Raw genomic sequence first — 23738 nt, 5'->3', positions numbered from 1 at the left:
ACGATAGCGATGCTGTATAGAATCAATGGAGCTAAAGAAAAAGACTTGAAGATCAAGATCGGAATGGTACCGGTCCGAATCCGGGGGGGGGGGGGGGGGGGGGTCACATAAGACATTCGGGGGGTGCCGCTGTAATGGGTCACTATTTCACCCCAAAATCCCTAAACATGGGTCCCATATTAACAACAATATCCCTAAGCAGTGGGTCCATGCCGGGCTTTTAAAAAAATTCTGAAATTTCTGAAATTGTGAGAAATGGGCCTTTATTTCGAGAAAAAATCCCTCAAAATGACCCTTAAAAATGGGTAGAGGTTCAATTCAATTCAATTTAATTTTTTCAATTTCATTTATTTGTTCAACGATCAAAATACAATCAAAATAAGTTACATCAATTACAATTTAGAGTAACACAATGATGGTTTGGTGACCCGGCGGAGAAAGCAGAGCTTATAAAAAGGAGCCACCAAATTGGAATACATAAAAAGATCAACAATACTTATGAAAAAATCAACATCGAACATTATTATAAACAAAGAAAAAAAAGAGAAGTACACTTCTTGCAGCAGCAGCAAAAAACTATATCGACATGTATATAAGAGGGCAGCCTACAAAAGAAAGCGAACAAGAAGTTAAAATTTCCCTGCTTAGCTTTTTAAATCTGGAAAGAGTTGAACTGTTTTTAATATTGTTGGGGAGTTTGTTCCATAACTTAGGAAAATGAACTATAAATGAATTTGAGGCGACGGAAGAACGAACCTGAGGTAAATGTATTACTCTGGCGAGTTTGGTAATAATGAATTGAGGAATTCAAAACAAAGATATCGTTAAGGAGAGGAGGCAAAATTTTGGAATGAATTTTATACATAAACACAAGGGAATGCAAGGCTATCAATTCCTTTAACGGTAATATATTTGACTGTGAAAATAAAGGTTTTGTATGACTATTGAAGAGAGCATTAAAGATAATTCGTATTGCTTTCTTTTGTAAAATGCATAATTTATCTAAATGAGTTTTAAAGGTGTGACCCCAGACACAGTAATTGAAATGAGGGAGTATATATGCTATTGTAGAGAGTCATCAGAATGGACTGGGGCACAAAAAGACTTAATTTGGAGAGAACACCAATAGATTTGATATTTTTGTACAAATTGAGCTAAGATGTAGCTTCCAAGAAAGATATTCATTCAAAATTACACCTAAAACTGCATATTATCGACCTTTTCTATGACATTTCCACCAATAATGAGGTTTGACAGATTTGACGGAACCCTCCTTCCTCTCTCACGAAAAATAATATACCTAGTTTTATCAAAATTTAAAAACAATTATTTATTGCAAGCATACCATTTATTTAATTTGTCTAGTTCATTGTTTGATGATGATGATATAAGATTGTCAATTTTGTTATGTGATAATGAAACGGTGGTATCATCAGCAAATAAAGAGAAGTTTAGAATTGAAGAACATTTAACAATATCATTTTATGTAGACGACAAAAAGGAAGGGCCCTAACACAGATCCATGAGGAATTCCACAGGATATTTGAAAATAGGCAAATAAAGAGGTAAAGGGTCACTTATCAGATATGGTAAGGGGCTTTTCTTGTATACCTGAAAAAGGGGCACTCACCTGAGAAGAATAAAAACACTTGTAAAGAATGATTACAAAGGAAAATGGGCACTTGTCGAAAGAAAAGGGGCACCTATAATTATGAGACGGTTTTGAGAGAAGTTCTGAATTAGTATTATCTTTCAAATGCTGTTGGAATTTAACCTTTTCATTTTTTGGCCTGCAAATGGGACATAGTACCTTTAAACGTGTGAAAAAGGGGCATTTATGAGAAGGAAAGTGGCTCTTATTTTTGAAAGGGGTGCATTATTTTATCAGAAGGAAAAGGGGCATTTATTAGAAAGACGAGGAGGCGCGTGTCAAATAAAAGCGGGTACTTATGAGAGGTGAGAAGGGGCAATCATCAAAAATGATAAGGGGCACTTATTACAAAAGAAAAGGGCATTCGTTAAAGTAAAATGGGTACCTCTTAGATTTGAATAGGGGCAATTATCATCGGTGAAGGGGTCACTTAATTATCAGAAGTGGTAAGAGGTCGTAAGTTTTCTCATCATGAATTTTCCAATATGCCCTCAGATTTATATAGATCCCCGCCTGTTCCCAAAAAGGATGTTAGGGCAAATATTTGAATATTCGAAAATCGCCTAAAATTGCCGGAAAATGAAAATTGTCAATCCTCTCCGTTTTTTCATCATGAAAGGCCCAAATTGTCCTCAGAGTTAATATATTGATCCCCGTTTGTTGGGGCAAATATTAAGATATTCAAAAATTGCCACTATTTGCCAAAAATGGCAAGAGGTTAGTTTATCATTTTTGCTAAAAAAAAAACGAAAAATTCAATGTTCTTTGTTTTCTCATCATGAAATTCCCAAATTGTCCTCAGAATTGTATTGATCCCCGTTTGTTCCCAAAAGGGGCGTTTAGGCAAATTTGGGATAAATAAAATCGCCACTCTTTGGCAAAAATGGCCTGGGGTTTAGTTTATCATTTGAGCCGAAAAAAAAAAAAAAAATCAATCGGCCTCTCTGTTTTCTCATCAAGAAATTGTCTGTTGATCCCTGATTATTTCCAAATGGGGCTTTAAGGCAAATTTGGGGAGGGAAAAAACAAAAAATCGAAAATCGCCACTCTTTGTTAGAAATGGAATTTATCCAACAAAATTGCCCAAAATGAACATTTTCAATCTTCTTTGTTTCCTCGCCATGAAAGTCCCAAATTTCCCTCACAACTTTATTGATCCCCTTTGTTTACAAAAGGGGGCTCTGAAAGCAGTTTTTGGAAAAACTTGAAAATACAGTATTGTTGCTACGTTTTATAGCAAAAATGGCAAGTGATTAGTTCATCATTTTTGTCAAAAAAGAACATGGATATTCATTAAATTCTTTGAATATACATCGAGGAGTAATCTAGCCTAACTAAAAGAGAGAGGGGGAAAAGTCAAATAATGCATGGAAACTATATTTGTTTTTCAATAACATATACCTGGGGCCCTTGGTCAAAGCTTTCAGAAAAGACATACATGCAGACAGGTAATGATCAATTTTTTTTTACAACAGTTTGTAATAACTGTAAATCACAATCTGGGCCACAAGTGAGCCAATATTACCAATATTATCTGTATTATCCACAAAATATTTGAAATAAAAACGATTGTAGTACACAGACCTTAATGGGTGGAATGTCATATTAATGTATTTGAATGTATATACCCCCCCCCCCCCCCGCGCCTTTCCTCAGTATGGAGCTAGCTGGCGCTTTTTATGTCTAGCACCATCTAGAGTTGATATAGGAGATAAAATAAAGTAATTAATGGAATGGTGTATGTATATTTTTTTTTCCTGGGAACAATCAACTGAAGTTAATATTTTGTGTCGAACTTCACGCCCATTCATCATCAATGAATTGTTCTGACAAGTAATAATTGCTTGATTTGAAAAATTGCCATTCATTTTTAATGAAATTTGGAGCAGAAAGCTAGAAAGCTGAGGTTTAGTTTTGGTACTGAAAGGGCTATGAACCAACACTTATGAGTTGTGCAAGTTTTATGAATTACAATTCTTTTCTTTTTTTTGGCATAACTAGCAGGGAATTAGAGGAGGCCGTACCTTTGATATAGAGTATAATTATAGTGAATTATAGTGTAGTTGGAATACTAGTGTCGTGACTTTCCGAGAAAAAAAAGGGGTTGTCAGGCAAAATCTTACTATTAATTGAATAGTTATTTAAATAGCTTACACGAAAATATCACAGTTTTCTAGTATTTAGCATAAAACTTGTCAAAATACGTTGATTGATTATGATTGTGTTTGCTCAATGGGGAGCTGAGCGAGACTCGACAGCCAACACCCACATTGTGCATCCAAGATCCGCCGTGTGTGAAATGCATGTTATGCATTGATGACCGGTACATAATCCTGCTGCTGTGAACTGAAAAGTGCCGTATCACTGCACTATCAACTTAATACATTTGCAATTGTCTTGTTTTCCGGATGTAGTGAATCCATTCTGACTAAAATGGCACAAGCATCGGTGAGTATTCTAAGAAAAACAATCATTCCCATCTTGCGGTATTATACAAAATGAAAGAGGGAGTGACCGTCTGATTTTGTTATTATTTTGTGCTCGGTCCCATCCCATGATTTTCATGCTGTATCTGAATAAGGAAGAACATCATGATATTCCCATCTATTCTTAATCTTGGTCGTCATCGCAATGATAGAATTGTTTTAACAGACTTTTAGAGACGTTAACAGATAAGAAAGCTTGTACATTTTCTAGTTTATGATAAAAAATATTTTGTAAAATGAAGGAAAAAATCAGTCTCTTTGATAAATACAACTTTTATCTTTCTTGAAAAAGTTGAATTAAAAGTGGAAATAAAAAGTAAACTATAAAAAATTGTCTTCCTCTCATACTTTACTTTACTTTAATACACGATGTTGTAGGTCTAAGCCTGTTCATCGATCCAGGATTCTTCCATGGTTACTGCTATTTGTGGAGGGAGGAGGTTGTGTAATTAACATGAGACAATAGACAACACCTAGACCGGCTCATACAAAAGGCTTACATTCTTTGATAGGCAAATTCATGTAAAAAAATATATTCAAAAAATTGACTTGAAAACACATCACACAATTAGTCTGAACCGAGTCAGGAGCAAATTTGAAGAAATTATATTTTTAAATGTTGTAAAACCAAAGATATAAGAAGAAAACTGACCAAGTATCTGTACTAAAAATCGTACATGTAAAATTGGTCGTATACATTCGACAGCTGAAAATGACGCGCGCGGTTGCATTACGTGCGTTCTCGAATCCAAAATCATACCTCACACACACACTCTCGCCATACCGCGAATGGTCCGTCGTGGGGAGCTGGCCGGCTGAGAGTTTGCAGCGATACCAACGCAGCTTCGGAGCTCCGCAGAGCGCCATTTTAGCGGGATTCGGAAAGGTTCGAGGTGGGAAGGCAGCGGCCTAGCTTTTTGCCCAAACAACGCTAGATCGGCTGCTGGCAAAATGAAAATAACTACGATCGAGAACATCGTCGGTTTCTTAACTTTTCAGTGAGATAATTCTGAATTCTAATTGAGACTATATAATAAATTAAATCAACAAAGAAACCTCGGTAGAACTCTTATAACTATACAAAAGCTTGTTTATTTCTTCATTTGACATTTTGTTTTCGACCATTTTTCGTGCGCGAGTCAATGTAAACTATGTATTACCAAACTTTCAACACGCAAGGAACGGGGAACACTCGCGGACCTCTAACAAATTCGTTGCAAAAAAAAAAATTCAAGGGTGATTTTGAAGCAGTGAAGAACATTGGCGCTGCAATGCGCAGAAATATACTTGAAAGAAACTTAAAAAATAATACCTGAATTTTCAGAAAATCGTATTTGTATTAGTGTACCTAGATGTGACTTGTTTATAAATCAGATTTTATGAAGATTTGTCGGGAAAAAATGTCAATTTTTTCCGTTTGGTGGTCATTTCTAGGCTAATATTTTAAAAGTTGCATCAGTAATGGGCCCGATGTTTCTCTTATCGTACTCGCATGTTATTTCTACATAGATTAAACATAGGATGGTTAAGGGTAAGACCAGATAACATTATAAAAAAGATATATCCTTCCACCCTCCCATATCCAAGTTTTGGGCTGATTATTGCCGACCCACCGCAGCAAGGCCATTCAGATTTTCGTACGCGCGCAAAGCGCCCTCTAGTGCCCCATGAATGTGCCTATCTTTGACCACTGACTATCAAGTCTATTCTTAAATGAGTTTACCAACCCAGCTGCCACAACGTTTTCTGGGAGACCATTACACAGTTACACAACTCTATTGCTAAAAAAGTATTTTCTTATATCTAGCCTTGAATATTTCTTTTCAAGTTTTCTGGAGTGACCTCGAGTTCTCTTGCACAGTGTACAAGCCATTCACGTACTTATACACATCGATCATGTCCCCCCTTCTACGCCTATGAACGAGAGTTGGTAGTTTGAGTTTGGTCAAGTGCTCCTGGTATGACAAATTTCTAAGGCCAGGAATAATCTTTGTTGCACGTCTTTGTACGCTTTCCAACATCTGTTCTCCTAATCTGTATGGGGACCATGCAGCCTGTCCGTATTCTAAAATGGGCCTAACAAGGCCTTTAAACAAAAACAGCATAGTATCAGTATTGAGGTACATAAATGTCCTACGGATAACTCCAAGTACTCGATTTGCCTTGAGAACTGTTTGGGAAACGTGATCTTTAAATGATAGTTGTGAATCTACAAGGACACCGAGGTCCTTTTCTACTTTTGTAACAGATAGTGTTACAGAGTCTGTCCCCTTTTTCATACAATAGCCTGTAGAGGCTTCTGCTGGTAACTTTCCAAGCCTTAAAACAGTACACTTATCAGGATGAAAGCAAAGCTGCCATTTCTCAGCCCATTCTTCCATCCATGACAGATCCTCTGAAGTTGCTTTCTTAAATCTGCAGTATCAGCACGGACATACAATTTTGTACGTCTGCAAACATTGAAATATTTGAGTTGACAACTTTTGGAAGGTCATTTACAAATAGCAAAAAAATAAACACGGACCCAACACACTGCCCTGCGGCACTCCACTCAGGACTTTGCCCCACTTAGACTGCTTGCCTCTTAATTTCTACTCTTTGCTGCCGTCCACTCAGAAAAGACTCTAACCATGCAAGTTCATTCCCATGAACTCCATACGATTCTAATTTGAGAAGCAGCCGGTGGTGAGGCACCGTATCGAAGTCTAAATTTATCGCATCTTCTGTGCCTCCATCATCCAAAATCTGTGTCCACTGGTCCAACACCTCTAAAAGATTTGTGATGCAAGAACGATTAACTACAAACCCTTGCTGGTGAACTGAAATCAAGTCATTCATCATGAGATGGTCAAGCAATTGCTTACGCACCAGATTCTCCATCATTTTACAAATAATGCTTGTTAGACTTAACTTGCCTATAATTTTTACTATCACCTTTGTTACCTTTCTTGAAAATCGGGGTAACATTTGCAGATTTCCAGTCCTGGGGTAACTGTTTACTTTCAAGACTCTTTTGGAACAGCAAAGAAATTGGTAGAGCTAACACATCTGCTAGTTCTTTAAGTAGATGGGGATGTATATTGTCAGGCCCCGGAGATTTATTAGGCTTAAGTCTAGTAGTCTACGCAGTAGATCAAACACATCTCCTGACGTAATCTGTATGTCGTCTAGTGGAGTGTCATATTCAACATCTGAAGGGAAAGGGATATCTTGTAAATCTTCCTTCGTGAAAACTGAAGAGAAGAAATCTTGCAAAACCTCAGCCTTTTCCTGATCCGTTTCTGTTTTATGCCCATCAGGTTTGGTTAAATTACAGACACTTTCCTGAGTTGCTATTTTTTAGTTTACATATGACCAGAAGACTCTTGCATTCTTCTCAACTCCTGAGGCTATATATTTCTCATATGAACTCACCACCTTCCTACACTGCCACCTTGCTTGGTTGCTGGATCTACTATAACAACGTCTTTGCTGTTCAATTTCTGCACTAGAATACTTTTCCCGATTTATTTCGCTTTTCATCTCTTGCCACTATATTTTGATTTGTGTGATAAATAGACAATATTATAATGTTGTTTTTTACTTGCATGCCCAGATTAAAGGTACTATGTCCCATTTGCAGGCCCAAAAAATGAAAAGGTTAAATTCATCATAAATGAGAATGAATGTTTTTTTCCCTTAAGTAACAGTTGATTATTTTTATCTTCTCGACTTCCGTGGACAGAGGGGAAAGGATATGACTGATGAAATGGATGATGATTACTGGAATGAAAAACCTGGAAAAAGGAGAAATTTCTTTGACGATAAACCATTGTCTCCACCAACTGTAAGTACTGTGCAAATCCTGTGATTGCTCTCACTTGAACTTTGCCTTGCAGATCATGCTATGTCCTAGTATTAGATCTATTGAAGTAGTACCAATGATACCACTTATTGTGGTAGATATGATTGTATCTAGTGCTTAATATTAACAAGGTTTTCACATGTGATAATGATGACATAGGTCATTGAATTTACTATTCTGTGTGTGTATACTTTGTACATTGTACCCTCTCAACTCCTCCATCTTTGTCTTTCTGTTTCTGTCTATCTATCTCTCTCTCTCTCTCTCTTTTTCTCTCTTTCCTCTCTCTTTTCTCTCTCTTTTCTCTCTCTCTTTTTTTCTCTCTCTCTTGCTATCTGTCTCTGTCTCTCTCTCTCTCTGTATACATGAATCTACTTATGTATTCTGTCTCTAATTTTCATTTCTTCACCTCTCTTTCTAATTATCTCTTTCCTCATTCCTTCCGTTTCTCTAAACATGTATATATTAACTATACACTTTCTCTCTTCTTTGTAACCTGACATTTGTCACTTCATAAGGTACAGCACCTTCAACGTAACACTAATTTTCACTTTGTGTATTGCATTAAACCTTGCTTGCTGTCTTCATTTTATGACAATTTTACTGTTCTCTTGTAGGACTCAACTGATGGAGGCAAAAAAGAGCCCCTCTCCTTTGAGCAATCTATGAAGGATGCTGGCTTGGACATTGACAATGAGAGGACAAACTCTCTCAGCATGGATGGAGGAATAACAAGTTAGTACATCAGGGTAGTGTTTCACAAAGACTAAGATCGACTTTAAGTTGGACTTAACTATGGCAGGCTGTTCATGCCACTGTATGCTCTCACCATTGATCTCTCAATTATAATCATAATTTTTTCTCTTGCAATAAAGAACTATCAAAAAAGAAATTATGTAGATTTGTGACCATGATTTGTATGTCCCTTGAGAAACCAATGCCAGGAATGGTTTAGAGGAACTAGTGGTATGAACGTCCTGCAATAGTTAATTCCAAGTTAAGTTAAGGTAAAACTTAGTCTTTGTGAAACTATCCCCTGGTGTCTGGCAGAAAAGGCTATTTATTGTAATGTGGTGACAGTTTATACTCTTCTCCATTCTGCAGTCTCATCCATCTTTCTAAAATGGGGGTGTTTAGAAGGTGATGTAGGAAGCAGATATAATTGAATTATACTTACAATGAGAGTATGAGACATTACATACTTTTACAATTTGGGGTTTAAAGAAAGGCAGTGGCATTGTCATCCTAGTCCACTGCTGGTTCAATACAGACAAGAATAGATGCATACATACAGGGCTCGAATTACCCACCGGCAATCGGCAATTTGCCGCCATGCCCCTCTCATTGGCCGGAATGCCCTTTTCAAAATCAAACCGTTTACGGCCACAATATTTAATCCACAAAAGTTTTGCCGACATTATAGTCATCGTAAGCCAACCCGACTTGTAATGTTCAAAAAGGTTTTGTTGCCCATACAGAGCTCTAAAAACAATGATAGTCGGCAAGGTTTTGTTGCCCCTCCGGAGCTCTAAAAACAATGGTAGTCGGCAAGGTTTTGTTGCCCCTCCGGAGCTCTAAAAACAATAATTACCGGAAGGTTTTGTTGCCCCTCCGGAGCTCTAAAAACAATGATAGTCGGCAAGGTTTTGTTGCCCCTCCGTAGCTCTAAAAACAATAATAGTCGGCAAGGTTTTGTTGCCCCTCCGGAGCTCTAAAAACAATATTTATCGGCAAGGTTTTGTTGCCCCTCCGGAGCTCTAAACACAATGATAGTCGGCAAGGTTTTGTTGCCCCTCCGGAGCTCTAAAAACAATAATTACCGGAAGGTTTTGTTGCCCCTACGGAGCTCTAAAAACAATAATTACCGGAAGGTTTTGTTGCCCCTCCGGAACTCTAGAAACAATGATAGTCGGCAAGGTTTTGTTGCCCCTCCGAGGCTCTAAAAACAGTAATTATCGGAAGGTTTTGTTGCCCCTCCGGAGCTCTGAAAACAATAATTACTGGAAGGTTTTGTTGCCCGTACGGAGCTCTGAAAACAATAATTACCGGAAGGTTTTGTTGCCCCTACGGAGCTCTAAAAACAATAATTACCGGAAGGTTTTGTTGCCCCTCCGGAGCTCTAAAAACAATAATAGTCGGCAAGGTTTTGTTGCCCCTCCGGAGCTCTGAAAACAATAATTACTGGAAGGTTTTGTTGCCCCTACGGAGCTCTAAAAACAATAATTATCAGCAAGGCTTTGTTGCCCCTACGGAGATCTAAAACAATGATAATCGGCAAGACTTTGTTGCCCCTACGGAGATCTAAAACAATAATTATTGGCGAGACTTAATTTCCACTATGGAACTTCTAAATTAATTGGCGTGACTTAATTGCCGATACGGAGATATGAAAGAATGTCTTCATCCAAATGACTGAAACGTTTGGCACAAAAACCGTAATGACTTAGGCTTAATTTTTCAATCCATCCTTTTTATTTGAACCAATCAATATCGGGAAGTTTTGTTTACCCATCGTTGGTTCAACATCTTTACTTCGCGTTGTGACCTTTTTTGGTGCGTTTTCACAGTTTTTTAATCAGTGAAAAACTTGGATTTTTCTCGGGAGGAGGGTCTGGAATTAAATCAGAAAAGGATTAAGAGTCGAGATAATGGTACAAAGAATCGTCTTCTTTCCCATACGTTTTAATTAAAACGTCATAGCTTCCGCCCATCGCGCGGGAGGGGTGTGAATTGAGTTCAGAAAAGGATAATACCTGTAGTCGAGATCGAGACGAATCGTCTTCTTTCCCTAATAATTTATTAAAAACGTCTAAGCTTCCGCGCTTCCCTTGGAATTCAGAAAAGGATAAAGAGTCAAGAACGGTACAACGAATCATCTTCTTTCTCTAATAATTCAATGAAACGTCAAAGGGAGAAACTCCCCCCCCCCTCCAGCTCCCCCCCCCCCCCAATTTTTTTTTGAAAAGCATTTTAAAGAGAAATAGAAAGAAAGAGAGCAAGAAAGAAAAAATAGTTAACTACCAGTTTCTCAACAAAATAAGGTATCAAAAATTGCTCATCTGATCGTAATTAAACGCCTAAGACCCCTGAGCTTCCGAGGGCTCTGCCCCTGGGACCCAACCAAGGGCCCTTTGGCAGGCCTCTTGATACTCATCTGACTGCAATTTAGTGCCTAAAACCCTTGATCTTCTGGGGGCTCCGCCCGCTGGACCAATCAGTGTCCTGCCAGTGTCACAAATAAGTATAAAAATATGTTCATCTGACTGTAATCAAATGCTTAAACCCCTGAGCTTCCGGGGGCTCTGCCCCTGGACCCCACTGGATGCTAATCTGACGGTAATGTAATGCTTTAAACCCATGGGCTTCTGGGGGCTCCGCCCGCTGGACCTCAGGCCAATCAGTATCCTGCCAGTTTCACAAATAAGGTATAAAAATATGTTCATCTGACCGTAATCAAATGCCTGAAACCCCTGAAATTCAGGGGTTTCCGCACCCTCGACTCCACCAGGGCCCTGAGGCGGGCCCCTGAATGCTTATCTGACCGTAATTTGCCTTCAACCCATGAGTTTCCGGGGACGAACAAGGTATCAAAAGATGTTCATCTGACCGCAGGCACGTAGCCGGGGGGGGGGGGGGGGGGGGGGGGGGGGGGGGGGGGGGGGGGGGGGGGGGGGGGGTGGGGGGGGGGGCAGTGGGGGCGCCCCCCAAAAAAAAAGCCAAAAAAATAGAGGAGAGTAAAGGAAGAGGACGTATGAAGAAAAAGGAGCAGACAAAAAACTGTATTCATGCAGGCGAGGATTATTTTCGAGAACGGTACAACGAATCGTCTTCTTTCTCTAATGATTTAATGAAACGTAAAAGCTTCCGAGCTTTGCGGGGGAGGGGGGGGGCGATGAATGATTTAGACGAGGATTAAGAGTAAAAAACGGTACAACGAATCCTCTTCTTTCTCTAATGATTTAATGAAACGTAAAAGCTTCCACGCTTTGCGCGGAGGGAGGGGAACTGTATTCAGACGAGCAGGCACGTACGCAGGGGGGGGGGGGGAGGGGTTGGGGCGTTAAAACCCCCCCCTTCGTTTTTTTTATGTCTGTATTTTGAAGCAAACCCCCCCTTTTTTTTTCAAATGAAACACACAAAAAAAATTATGCCAATGGCTGATCTAAAAAGGTGACCTCACCCCCTCCCCCCCCACCCTCCCAAAGGGAACAAAATGTCAAATTTTTCAAATTTCGAGACCGAAAAACATTTATGTCTGTATTTTGAAGCAAACCCCCCCCCCTTTTTTTTTTTAAATGAAACACACACACACACACAAAAATTATGCCAATGGCTGATCTAAAAAGGTGACCTCACCCCCCCACCCCCACCCCTCCCCAAAGGGAACAAAATGTCAAATTTTCAAATTTCGAGACCAAAAACAAAAAAAAATGTCCTCTTACCCCCCCCCCCCCCCCCCCCCCCCCCCCCCCCCCCCCCCCCCCCCCCCGCTTATTCAGCGGCTGGCTGAGCCGTTGCAATTTTTTGGGGGGACAAAAAAAAAAAGTGGCCCCCCCCCCCCCCCTAAGGAAGAAATCCTGGATCCGCCCCTGGGTGCACATATCCCCCCCCCCCCCCCCCCACCTTGAAAACAACGGCGTGAGGTGATCTTACGCGCACTTTCCACGTTGGCCTTAGTGCCCCTTAGGATAGATTTGTGCCCGTTTCAGTGGATTTGTGCCCTCTCAAAAAAGTGGCCTTGACCCAAATTTGATGTAATTCGAGGCCTGATACATATACAAGATTAACCCTTTTTAATCAAAATAGTCCAATGGATGATATGAATTTGTATCCATAAATGCAGAATGATGAATCACTCAAATTTTTCCTTTCTTTCTGGCGGAGAACTAGCATGTGATTAATACGGACTGTAGCTCTCGTAAACTCTAGTGATATGACTTGACTAAATATATATATGACTTGTAAGCACCCTGTTCTGAAGACATATCTTTCATTCAAATTTTTCTTGTATTTCTTCAGAATTCAGCACAGGGAGAAGCCACGCAGCCAGCTTCAGCAGTGGATCATCCAATACCAGCCGTCCAAACACCCTCCAGTCAGCCGAGGCACATCATCAACACCCAAGTACTCATTAGGATCCAACTCTGTTCCTGTGGTGTTAAAGACTTCAAGGAGCAGTAGTGTGGTGATGGAGGGGAGTGGAAAGAGTTCCAGTGCCACGTCATCAACCACCAGTAGCCCAGCAGCTACGGGTCCAGGGACTGAGGGGCTGTATGTCCATCGCAGATCAGCCAGTGCAACGCTAGGTAACTGGGGAACTTGTTATCGTGTCAATTTTTTTAATTTTTTAATTTTTTAAAACTTTTGATGAAGAGTGAGGTGGGAAGAGCAATTCACATATGAGATTTTAGGTGTGTTCAGCATGGACAGTTTTGAGATGTTGTAGTGAGTTTTAGCTTCCTTGGGTAGAAAGCCGCATTATTATTTTTCATGTTCATTTGTCATACCTAGGGTATCATATTCAAGTGGAATCGCTATAATTGTCAAACATCATTAAAAGTATTTAGGTGTGACAATAAAGTTTAAAGATAAAGACCAGCTATGGTCATGCGATTGCATTGTGAAAGAAACGTTGTGGAATCAATCAGAAAGGTTGATCATCTAGCATTAAGTATTGGTGTGTACTGCAAGGTTCTGGGATCATCAAAATGATAAGATATTTGGCCCAGTCTTGGTAAAGTTACAAGCACTGTACACAGAAAGATGTATATGGGACTACGCACACGTGTGTGACACGTGCGTTTATCTCTCACAGTCCAATAGATAAACTAATTTACCAAATATATAAATTAGTAGGCAGTTTCCCTGCAAAATTTGTATGATCACGTATTAGCTAAAACATATTCTTTCACATGATTGGTAATAAGAGCTTCCATTTCATTTTTAAGAAGGGCGTTTCCAAAACTGGTCTTTACCTTTAATCTGATTACTAAACAATTAATTAAATAAACAACTTGATTAAGTCATTTGGTGAAAGGTGTAGGCTAGTTGGAAAATGGATGTACAAATGGGATGGAAATACCTAATTTCCTTGTTTGTACCTGCACCCTCAGTACCACTTTAGCCCAGGAAGTGTTTGATAAGAAAGGAGAGGGTTGCCATCCTATATGCATACCCTGGCTGATACACATCAGTAGGGATACTGATAGTAAATGGTTCATGTTTATAGTGAGGAGCTAACCTTTGTTGGAAATAATGCCGATTTCACATGCGTTACTCGTTGCTCGCTTGAAAGGTAGAGTCGTATTTATATGTTGTGTTGTACATGGAAGTAGTTTAATATTGCACGATTCTTTGTCATTGAGTAGGAGAAAGACCAATAATAGCTCCTATGATGTCTCTAGACCTTTCGGTCATTCTTGAAATCCTTCTTTTAGCCATTTGCCATGTTGACTAATTTGTTTCAGTTATTTGTATTGGAATGTTGAACAACTTGTCAAGAAAACTCTCATCACTAAGACGTAAACAACTGATGCAAATAAGCATTTCAGTCTCTATCGAATAAACCATGGTAAACCTGACTCAGTTTAATATGTACAGTATATGTAAATCTTGCTGTATCTTATTGATGCTTCAACACATGTCTTATTGATGCTTCAATACATGACTTATTGATGCTTTAATACATGTCTTATTTCTTTTTGGTAGGTGATAAGAAGAATACATCTCAGTCTTCTTCTCCTGGCTCATCGCATGGGAGTCACCATGGTAGCACTGCATCAATTGATGAAGGTAAGGAGCAGTAAATACCTGGGGGTGTTTCACAAAACTTGTCATCAGTGACAAATGGCAGTTTTTGTTATAAGCTACTGAAATCCTTGCTTCTGATTGGTTATCAGCAGACTTGTCACTGATTTTTGTCATTTGTCATTGAAAAAAAGCTTTGTGAAACGGGTTCCTGATGTAGTGACTAGACTGTACTATTGGAAGAGTGAGAAGGAAAAAATGAGAGAATTGGTATACTTAAACTAATTGTATATGTATTAAAGAATGTTTGTCATTCATTTTCCATCATCTTCTCCATTTAATCTTCTGTATTAGTTGTCTTTAACCAGCCAATGCATTTTTAAACAGTGATTAGACATAACTTTGTGACAGGAAATGTATGTAATACTTGTCATGGTCTCCTGCTGTGTTATCGATTCATTTACACACTCACAGAATATTCTGTTATTCAATATTCATGTTCCTTTAAAAGTTGAATAAACAAAAATGTTACTTTGTTTTGATTGTAGCTACCAAGAAAGATAATAGACCATCTGTGACAGAGGTTGCTAAGCTTCAAGCTGAGATTATTGCCCTGCATAGAAAAATCAAGGTAAAGTATTCATGCAGTATCTTTGGTCCATATCACCCTTCCATGCCTTGGGCAAGGAATTCCATTGATTTTGTTTTCACTTGGGAAAACGTAGTTGTAGTTTGAGATATAGCATTCATCCAAAGCATATTTAGGAATGAAGATCTACATGTACCATGCAGTAAGAGGACGTGTTTTGAAGTCAGCACTTTATACAGTGGTGTACGCTATTACATTTATTGTGCTTGTTTATTTTGCATCTAGAGTCTTGAGAAATCGCGCTGGTCAGCTCTTCCAGTAGCGGACACTGTCAGTCGGATCATCACCGGTGAGAGATACTCACTGGAACCTTACAAGTCACTCAAGGACAAGATGTCTTTGCTCGATGCTGCCATCGGTTACCATGACGGAAATGCTATCGTTGCAGTGAGTCATTCTTGGCATGATGTTTGTGGTATTGTGTGGAGATAATTATGCAGATAGAATGATGAAGAGGAGCAGGTTGATGATAATGAGGAGGACGAAAATGGTGATAGGGAAGATTATGGTTGAGCTATATAAAGACAGAATGATCATGGGAAAGTGATGATGATAATGTGATAGTAATAATGTAATATATCATATATTTATGATGATGAAGATAATCTTGAAAGGAGCAATGATGATGATGATTGTGATGATGACGATGATATTAGTATTCATCCTTGTGTCTTTAATTACCATCAATGCACAATATCATGCTAGAAGATGATCATTGATGTGCTGGACTGCTGTTCCTTCTATACTTTCCTCATGATGACGATGTTCATGATGGTAAAGGTGATAATGATGGTGATGGCAGTTGTTGATGTGATGTTGTTGTTATAATTATTGTTATTAAGATTGGTGGTGATGGTGATGATGATGATGATGATGATGCTGATAATAGTGAGGATAATGATGATAATGATGATGATGGTGATGATGATGATGATGATGATGATGATAATGACGATGATGATAATGATGGTGATGATGATGATGATGATGATGATTATAATGATGATTATAATGATGATGATGATGATGATGATGATGATGATGATGATGATGATGATAACATTGTTCATGAATAGCTGTCTTTTTCTGTACATTTAAATACTGGTCCTCGTCTCGTCTACTCTCTTCACAGGTAGTGATGTTCGTGAAGAAGACCCTTAGTAAAACTTTATTTTACAAGGAGCTAAGCAAAAGACCAGCGGCTGTCAACCAATACATAGCATTCCTCAAGTCTTACCATACTAAGGAGGAATCAGTTGCAGCGGAATTAGGGTGAGTAGTCAGTATGTTCACACTGTTGATGCTGATATATCTCAATCATGTAACATATTTTTAACATATATGTAAAGATTAGTTGATGTGCAGTTATGCAGTGCTGCGGGGTAGACATAAACAAGTATTATAAAACAGTCGGAACTAACATTTATGAAGAAAAAAAGAAGAAGACTAAAACAGAAATTTACATGCAAAAACTCATTAGTGAAATATTTGAATGTTGAGAAATGTTCATGTTTCGTCTAATTTTGTTACAGAGCACTGGGGAGAGTTGAAGAAGCTGCGGTGAGTTATTCTTGTTTTTTATTTAATCAATGTTGTTATTACTTGCAAAATAGGAAATTTGCCTCCTTTTTAACTGGTTTCTTGTAGACATGCAGTGAGGAAAGACAAATTATGAATTCTTTATATACATATATTAAATTATATTTGGTTATGTTTTGATTCATTTCCACACATCAAACATGTATAATATTAGCATGTGGTTTAGAAACTGTACATTATAGGGCAAGAATGTAAACAAACAAAAGTTTGATTTGCAAGATTCTCTTGGTAACTTCATCGTGATTGAGGCAGTTTACTCCAAGTTAACAACTTTGTTCTTTTCCTAACAGTATACTGTACATGCTGTTATGACATGGTTTTACCTTTCTAATGTATAATATTAGCATGTGGTTTAGAAACTGTACATTATAGGGCAAGAATGTAAACAAACAAAAGTTTAATTTGCAAGATTCTCTGGGTAACTTCATTGTGATTGAGGCAGTTTACTCCAAGTTAACAACTTTGTTCTTTTCCTGAACAGTATACTGTACATGCTGTTATGACATGGTTTTACCTTTCTGTCAATAACACACGAGCTGTGTGATTATTCATATATCTTTTACTTTTTGTTTTTAGCTGTGGAGGTACAAATTAGCCAACCAGTCTGATGTCCCACAACAAAGGCTCACCAGAATAATGGATTGCAATTCGTAAGTAGCCATGTATGACATGAGAGAACAAAATTGTTGTTCATTCTCAAAGAAAAGTGCTTAATAACATTTTTATCATGGTCTCTGGGAATTATAACGAAAAATATAGGTTCTTTTTTAGTGCGATAGTGCAGGATGATATTAGTAAGTGCCTTGAACATGTTTTATAGGTGGATGGCAATATACAAAAGATATGTGTCATAGTAGTATTACTATCATCTTCATCATCATCACACTTTCAACATCATTGTAATCAACTTGACCATGACCCTTACCATCATCATTTCCATCACTGCCACAATCATCACCTCCACCACTACAACCAGCACCAGCACCAGCATCATCACCAGGCCCACACCAACACCACCACTACCACTACCACGACCACTCATCTCATCAATGTCCTCATCACTGTACCAGTCCAGTACCGGTAGTCTAAGATGAATGAATTATGCAGAATATATTACGCTACATTTTGGTGATATTTGTATTTTTACCCTGTACAGGAAGTGGTTCCAGCGATCAGAATCTTTGACTGCAGAACATGACATAATCAAAGAACAGGTTCTACTTCTCAACAAACAACTCCAGATTGAGGTAAGTCACCTGATTTATTGTAGCAACCCATGATGTAGTTGAGAACAATCTTGCTCACTAACTCTTATGGGGCGTTGCAAGAAAGTTGCAAGAAATCGCAAATCCCCCAAATCAAGCGTAAGTCTAGCAATTTATCGCAACTCAACTTTCTTGCAATAAAAGCTAGATCTAATTAACTTAATTTGATTTTTAAAACTTTAATCCTAACAAAATCGTAGGAAATTTAGGAGACTAGTGAGGCGTTGCAAGAAAGTTGAGTTGCAATAAATTGCAAATATCAGGCAATCAATCGCAACTTTCTTGCAATGCCCCATAGTGTCATGGAATTGACCCTGCAAGATATTCCATCTTATTTAGGAATTTGAGTTTGTCAGTACACTGAATTACCGGATGGACTGTGAATGGATTTGAAGTGAATTCTACAACAGGGGTTACGCTGATGTTTGGAAGCACATTGATCAATCCTATGAAGTAGAAATTGCTTTTTATTAGGGGCAACTCATATCAAAACCATCCCATTATCCTCTCTTGATTATGCAGCCCAGAGATCAGAGGTATCAACTGGAGGGGAAGTTTCCATTCCGAGAGTTCCCCAGGAAGACATCGTTATACTTTCAACCAGTCATCACAACTCTCTTCTATTGCTGCCTCTATCATTACGCTAGTTCTGAGGTAAGATGGGATGAAAAGGGGTTTAATTGTCTATCAAGGTATCTTCCCTCAGCTCAGAGGTTGATTGCAACATTTTTTCCACACATCTCTGTTTTCTGCTATCATAGTACACTTTTGCAGTGTCTTTCCAAGCCATTTATTAATATACCCCTCCAAGTTAGTTCTTGGTTTCCATCTTGGTCTGTTGCCTTGTCAATGTGTAAATTATATGTGGATTAACATAATGTAAGTATTTGAATAACCTTTAGTATGCTGTTTGTTCTATCCCTGAACATTCAGATAGGAGTAATGGATTGGAAATTAAGAATGACTTAATGGTTTTGAAATAATAAAATGCATTATTTGTTGCCATGAACCAAAAGAGTAATAAATTCACATAGAGTTAATACTCTTCTTGAGTTTTGATCTGACTGTGTGTGAAGTGATTGATAAACCTATTGGACATCAAAAGAGAATGTAGTGGTTTGCGATAGAATTGCACTATTTATAGTCAGTAGGAATATAAGTCACTGAGTACCTCAATGAATATCAAAGGGGTATGTTTTACCATTATGAATACGGAAATTGATAAACATGAAGAAGAAACCAAGTAGTTTCAATTTGATGTACAGTTAAGAACTAAGTTATTCATACCCTTACCAAGTTTTTTTTGTATAAGTATGTAAACAAAATTGAATTGTCCGTATTTATGTTTCTTAAGAATGTGACATATCAAAGCTTACATCCTAAAGTGTTCTCCCAGTCCACCTTTCATTCTTGAATTACTAAAAACACAAAAAACATAACGTTTGCAAGGTGAATTAATAATTTAGTTGTTAACTGTGTTTTAATTCATTGTGTGCTTCGTCCCTCTACAGGCCGACATGAGTAATCCACAGACCCTGAAGAGAGAATTCAACCTCTCTGATAAACAGTACTTATTCCAAGCGCTGCTGGCAAGGTCAAAACTCAAGGATTGGAATCAGGTGGAATCGTTATTAACATCCAAAGTAAGTGGAATTATTTTCAACATTTACACAATTAAGTGAACAAATTTGAAAGTATTTCAAATATGATCGATGCATTAGGATGAAGAAGTACCGGTAATGGGAAGAAAGAAAAGATACATTATGAGCAAGGTACATATACAAGATTTTACCAAATTTCTGCTGTATTATTGCACGAGCTTGTTAAGAGTTGAAACAATGTCTTATTGCCAATGCCATATTGTAAATAGAACAAAAGGAAAACAGAAATTTAAATGCATCAAATGATTTCAAAGAAATAAGGAGTGAGAGATAAAGACATATTTCTGTTGCAATGTGTCACAATAATAATACACAAACACATGTCAAATTAATCAATATTACTGAATTTAAAATGCTATGTAATAGCCAAGTGTTAAAAACAACTACTGGACAGTTACACCGTTTGCATGTAGTCCTATGCTGCTGTGCCATGATCTGGGTTGCCGATTACTTTTTCATTTTTTTTCTTCTATAGAACTGGCTAGGTAAAGCCAGGATAAAAGCAGCAGTTAATTTTAGCCAGGTTGTCTACATCCTTATAACTGTCAAGGCACCTACAGAGGTAAGTCTATTTGTTGTTATTTTTTGTTGTTGGGGGGGGGGTGTTTATTTTATATTTTTTATATTTTACTTTTGTGTCTTGTTAAATTGTGATATCTTTCTTTGAAAACTAAGGTTAGGATTAACTCATGTTTAGTATTTTTCAGAGCCAGATTAATTTTATTTGTCTGACTTCTCAATTCTAACACCCATATCACAGAAAACTTAATCCCAAATGTGATGCATTCCAGATCAAATTTTCTGCCTCATCTGAGGTAGTTTAAAGTCAATATAATTTTCTTACAAACACCTGTAACCCTTGTACCGGTACATTTTAATTAAGACTGGTTGTTGCATGCCAAATTCAGAATATGTTGTTACTTTTTTACAAAGATTTGTTCATAAGATTTTAGGCTTAGAGAAATGCCTTTGTTTGTCTTCCAGATCATTGCCAAGTACATGATGTTCATTGAAGATAAAGAGTCAAGAATTGCCTTGGCATCCAAATTCAAGATCCATGCAGTCGTGATAGATACATGTGCTCAGCTCAAAGATCGTCAGCGTCTTCTGTCATACAGGCCTCAAGTCATCAACACACCAGCAGATACTCACTTTGAAATTGTCCTAAGAAACACGGTGAGTCAACTTCCTCTTGGAAGATTATAACACGTAGATTGAAGTATATTTACGATATTGGATGGTATGGTCCATGGTTAGATAAGTCTCGGAATACATTCCGTTACATAAAAGCCCCTATGAATCATAAGAAATGTAACATTACATAATACTGTACCTGTAACATACCGTAATAAAGGTTATATGTCTTCTCATCAAAATATTACTGTTAATTACGGAACCCTGTGATTAAATATGTAGTTGAAGAAAGGTAGGAAACTAATTTTGTTTTAATATTTTGTATATTCTAACCAAATTTAAATTATCATCTCATTTTATATTTATTTTAAAGTGTGAATGATCCCTTCTGGGACTGGATTTGTGTAAGTGTATATTATTTGGATTACATTCAACCATAAACATGCAACACTGAAGTGAGATGATTTTACTCTTTATAATGCTATAAAATCAGGTTTTTGTACATGTCGTAAACTCTGTGTAATTTCTGTTTCAACAGGATCACAAATGGAAGAATTGATCTTGGAGTGGACGTATTATGATCTTCAACAAAGCCAACCCTTTTCCATGAAAGGAAGTATGCTGCATGACTTGTCATCAATTTTTATGAGAAGGTACTATTTAAAATAGAAATTTAAATTAACTATAATTATAAAGAATGTAAGACATCTCATGAAACATTTCTAAAATCTTGCAATTTGTTGATAATTCATGCATGTATTGTGCTTTCGTTTAGGAAATCACATGTAAAGCTTAGACATGTTTGGAATAGGGGACATCTTTGTAGAATTTCAAAGGTTATCAAATGCAAGAAAATTTCTTCTGAAACACACCAAACACACCAAAGAATAATAATTTTTGTACATGAATTTTCAATTGTATTCTTATATATTTTAGAAGATTTATGCACTATTCCCCCACAGAATATTCTTTTTTTTTAACAAGGAAATGTTAAATAGTTTATTTCTGCATTTTACTCAAAGAAATTATCAATATGATTTTCAGACTGATGTGATGGCATGTATATGGAATAGAAAATTCCTGTTAGAAAAGTTTACAGTATACAATACATTCCCATAGATGTATGATTGTGTCCAGACTCTGAACATTTACTGTGTGTGAAATGGAAAAGAGTACAATTTATTCAACAAAAATAGAGATACATGTCTATAATGCATAGTACACAAAAAATGAATGAAGATCACATGGCAACCTGATCAAATTTTTCACTAAATATCAAATACAACGTTATAGAATGAGAGGGTTGACTCAAATCTTTTTTTGTTGTTTAGTGTTGCAAATAAGTTGAAGATACATAGAAGTATAACATTATAGAAGTGGTGTAGAGCCTAATAATTGCATTTATTGGAGGGCATTCAAATGTCTATTTCTGTTTACCAAACAGAATTTTTGGAGCAGAGTGCTTTGTTAGCCTGTCTAGGGACTTTGTCTACATCATGTATTGTTTGAAGGGTGGTTAGTGGGAAGAGGGAATGGTATGCCATTTTGTGTGTATTGATATTGATATGATCATAGTTTCAAAATTGTCTTTCAGTACTGTGTTGTCTGTGAGTGCTCGGATTCCAATGAAGGAGCTGAAAAGTGTATAAAATTTGTGGATGTAGACATATGGACTATGTTATTTGGAGTCCAGGGAATAATTTTCCTCAAATTTTTTGATTAGCAATTTCAGCCGATGGATAAATATTTCAAATGAAATTCTGTACATTTCTATGGAAGAAAACTGCTACACAAAAGATATTTTGTATAGCAGTCATGCAAAAATGCATAGCAAATTGCGATGCGATACCAGGAAAATTATTCCCTGGAGTCATATAGAGGATATAGCTACTTAATACAAAGTTTTGGGAAATTTTGGAAAATGGGTGGATAGTGATTCTTTACAATTTTTATATATTTGGATGCCCCTGTGGATGTAGAAAAAACACCAAAAATTTTAGCCCCTAAAACACTTCTGCTTTCGAGAAAAATTGAATATAAAGATTTACTGGTGCTCCCGGTAAATTTTGATAAATTTCAAATAGTTCCTACGGTCGAACAATGGTAGCTACGACTATGAAAATCTCAGAGTATGTAGTTGTGGTATATAATTTGCGAACGAGAATAACTAATCGGTCGATTTTAGTCAATAAACATTGTTTTATAACTTAATTAATATCTTGACATTGAGAGGGAGCTATTTAACATAAAGTGTTCATTATTTACTATTTCATAACTTTAGAGTCGATTTCGACCACGACAACGACCACTTAATATTGTAGGATCGTAGATGCTTCCAATATGTTCATTTGAACCAAATTCATGACCCTATACCAAAACTTTGCATTACCTTTAAATTCCATGCTGTTTTATAGAGAGTTGATATTTTGTTAGCTAGCTGTGTGAAAAATTCACAATGAATTAATGTAGTACATGTAAGATGAAAGATAATCATGTATGATTAAAATTCCCGGCATTGTCAGCTGCGCTTGAAATTTAATGTTGTGTTTTATTCCGTTTACCAGCCCTTGGTGACATTATGAAAACCTATATAAATTGAACAATGCTTGCTTCTCGAGATATACATGCAAGTCAAGAGTGACATTGAAGATAGTAAGCTTCTTGCAGGAGAGACCTGTATGGTGTTTTTGTAAGAACTCAAG

At 37.3% G+C, this 23738-nt stretch overlaps 1 protein-coding gene across 2 annotated transcripts; it reads left to right on the top strand.

The window, feature by feature from the left end:
- Nucleotides 1–3975: 3975 nt before the first annotated feature.
- On the top strand, nt 3976–22719 carry LOC594381 (spermatogenesis-defective protein 39 homolog). Of its 2 annotated transcripts, XM_030998775.1 has the most exons (16): nt 3976–4099; nt 7862–7963; nt 8599–8716; nt 13001–13287; nt 14690–14773; nt 15277–15359; nt 15603–15764; nt 16510–16649; nt 16910–16937; nt 17553–17626; nt 18133–18223; nt 18764–18895; nt 19753–19884; nt 20378–20464; nt 20887–21078; nt 21575–22719. In XM_030998775.1, the coding sequence occupies exons 4-16, from the start codon at nt 13170–13172 to the stop codon at nt 21593–21595; spliced, it is 1344 nt and encodes a 447-aa protein (XP_030854635.1). In that variant the 5' UTR covers nt 3976–4099; nt 7862–7963; nt 8599–8716; nt 13001–13169; the 3' UTR covers nt 21596–22719. The 2 variants fall into 2 exon arrangements, with proteins under 2 accessions (XP_030854635.1, XP_030854636.1); XM_030998776.1 differs by lacking the exons at nt 3976–4099; nt 7862–7963; nt 8599–8716; nt 13001–13287 and adding an exon at nt 14152–14276.
- The last annotated feature ends 1019 nt before the right edge of the window (nt 22720–23738 follow it).

Source organism: Strongylocentrotus purpuratus, unplaced genomic scaffold, assembly GCF_000002235.5.
Source record: "Strongylocentrotus purpuratus isolate Spur 01 unplaced genomic scaffold, Spur_5.0 spur5_scaffold_5, whole genome shotgun sequence".
Classification (NCBI taxonomy): domain Eukaryota; kingdom Metazoa; phylum Echinodermata; class Echinoidea; order Camarodonta; family Strongylocentrotidae; genus Strongylocentrotus; species Strongylocentrotus purpuratus.
The sequence above is the reverse complement of the archived record's forward strand: the minus strand, read 5'-3'. Positions and strand labels throughout refer to the sequence as shown.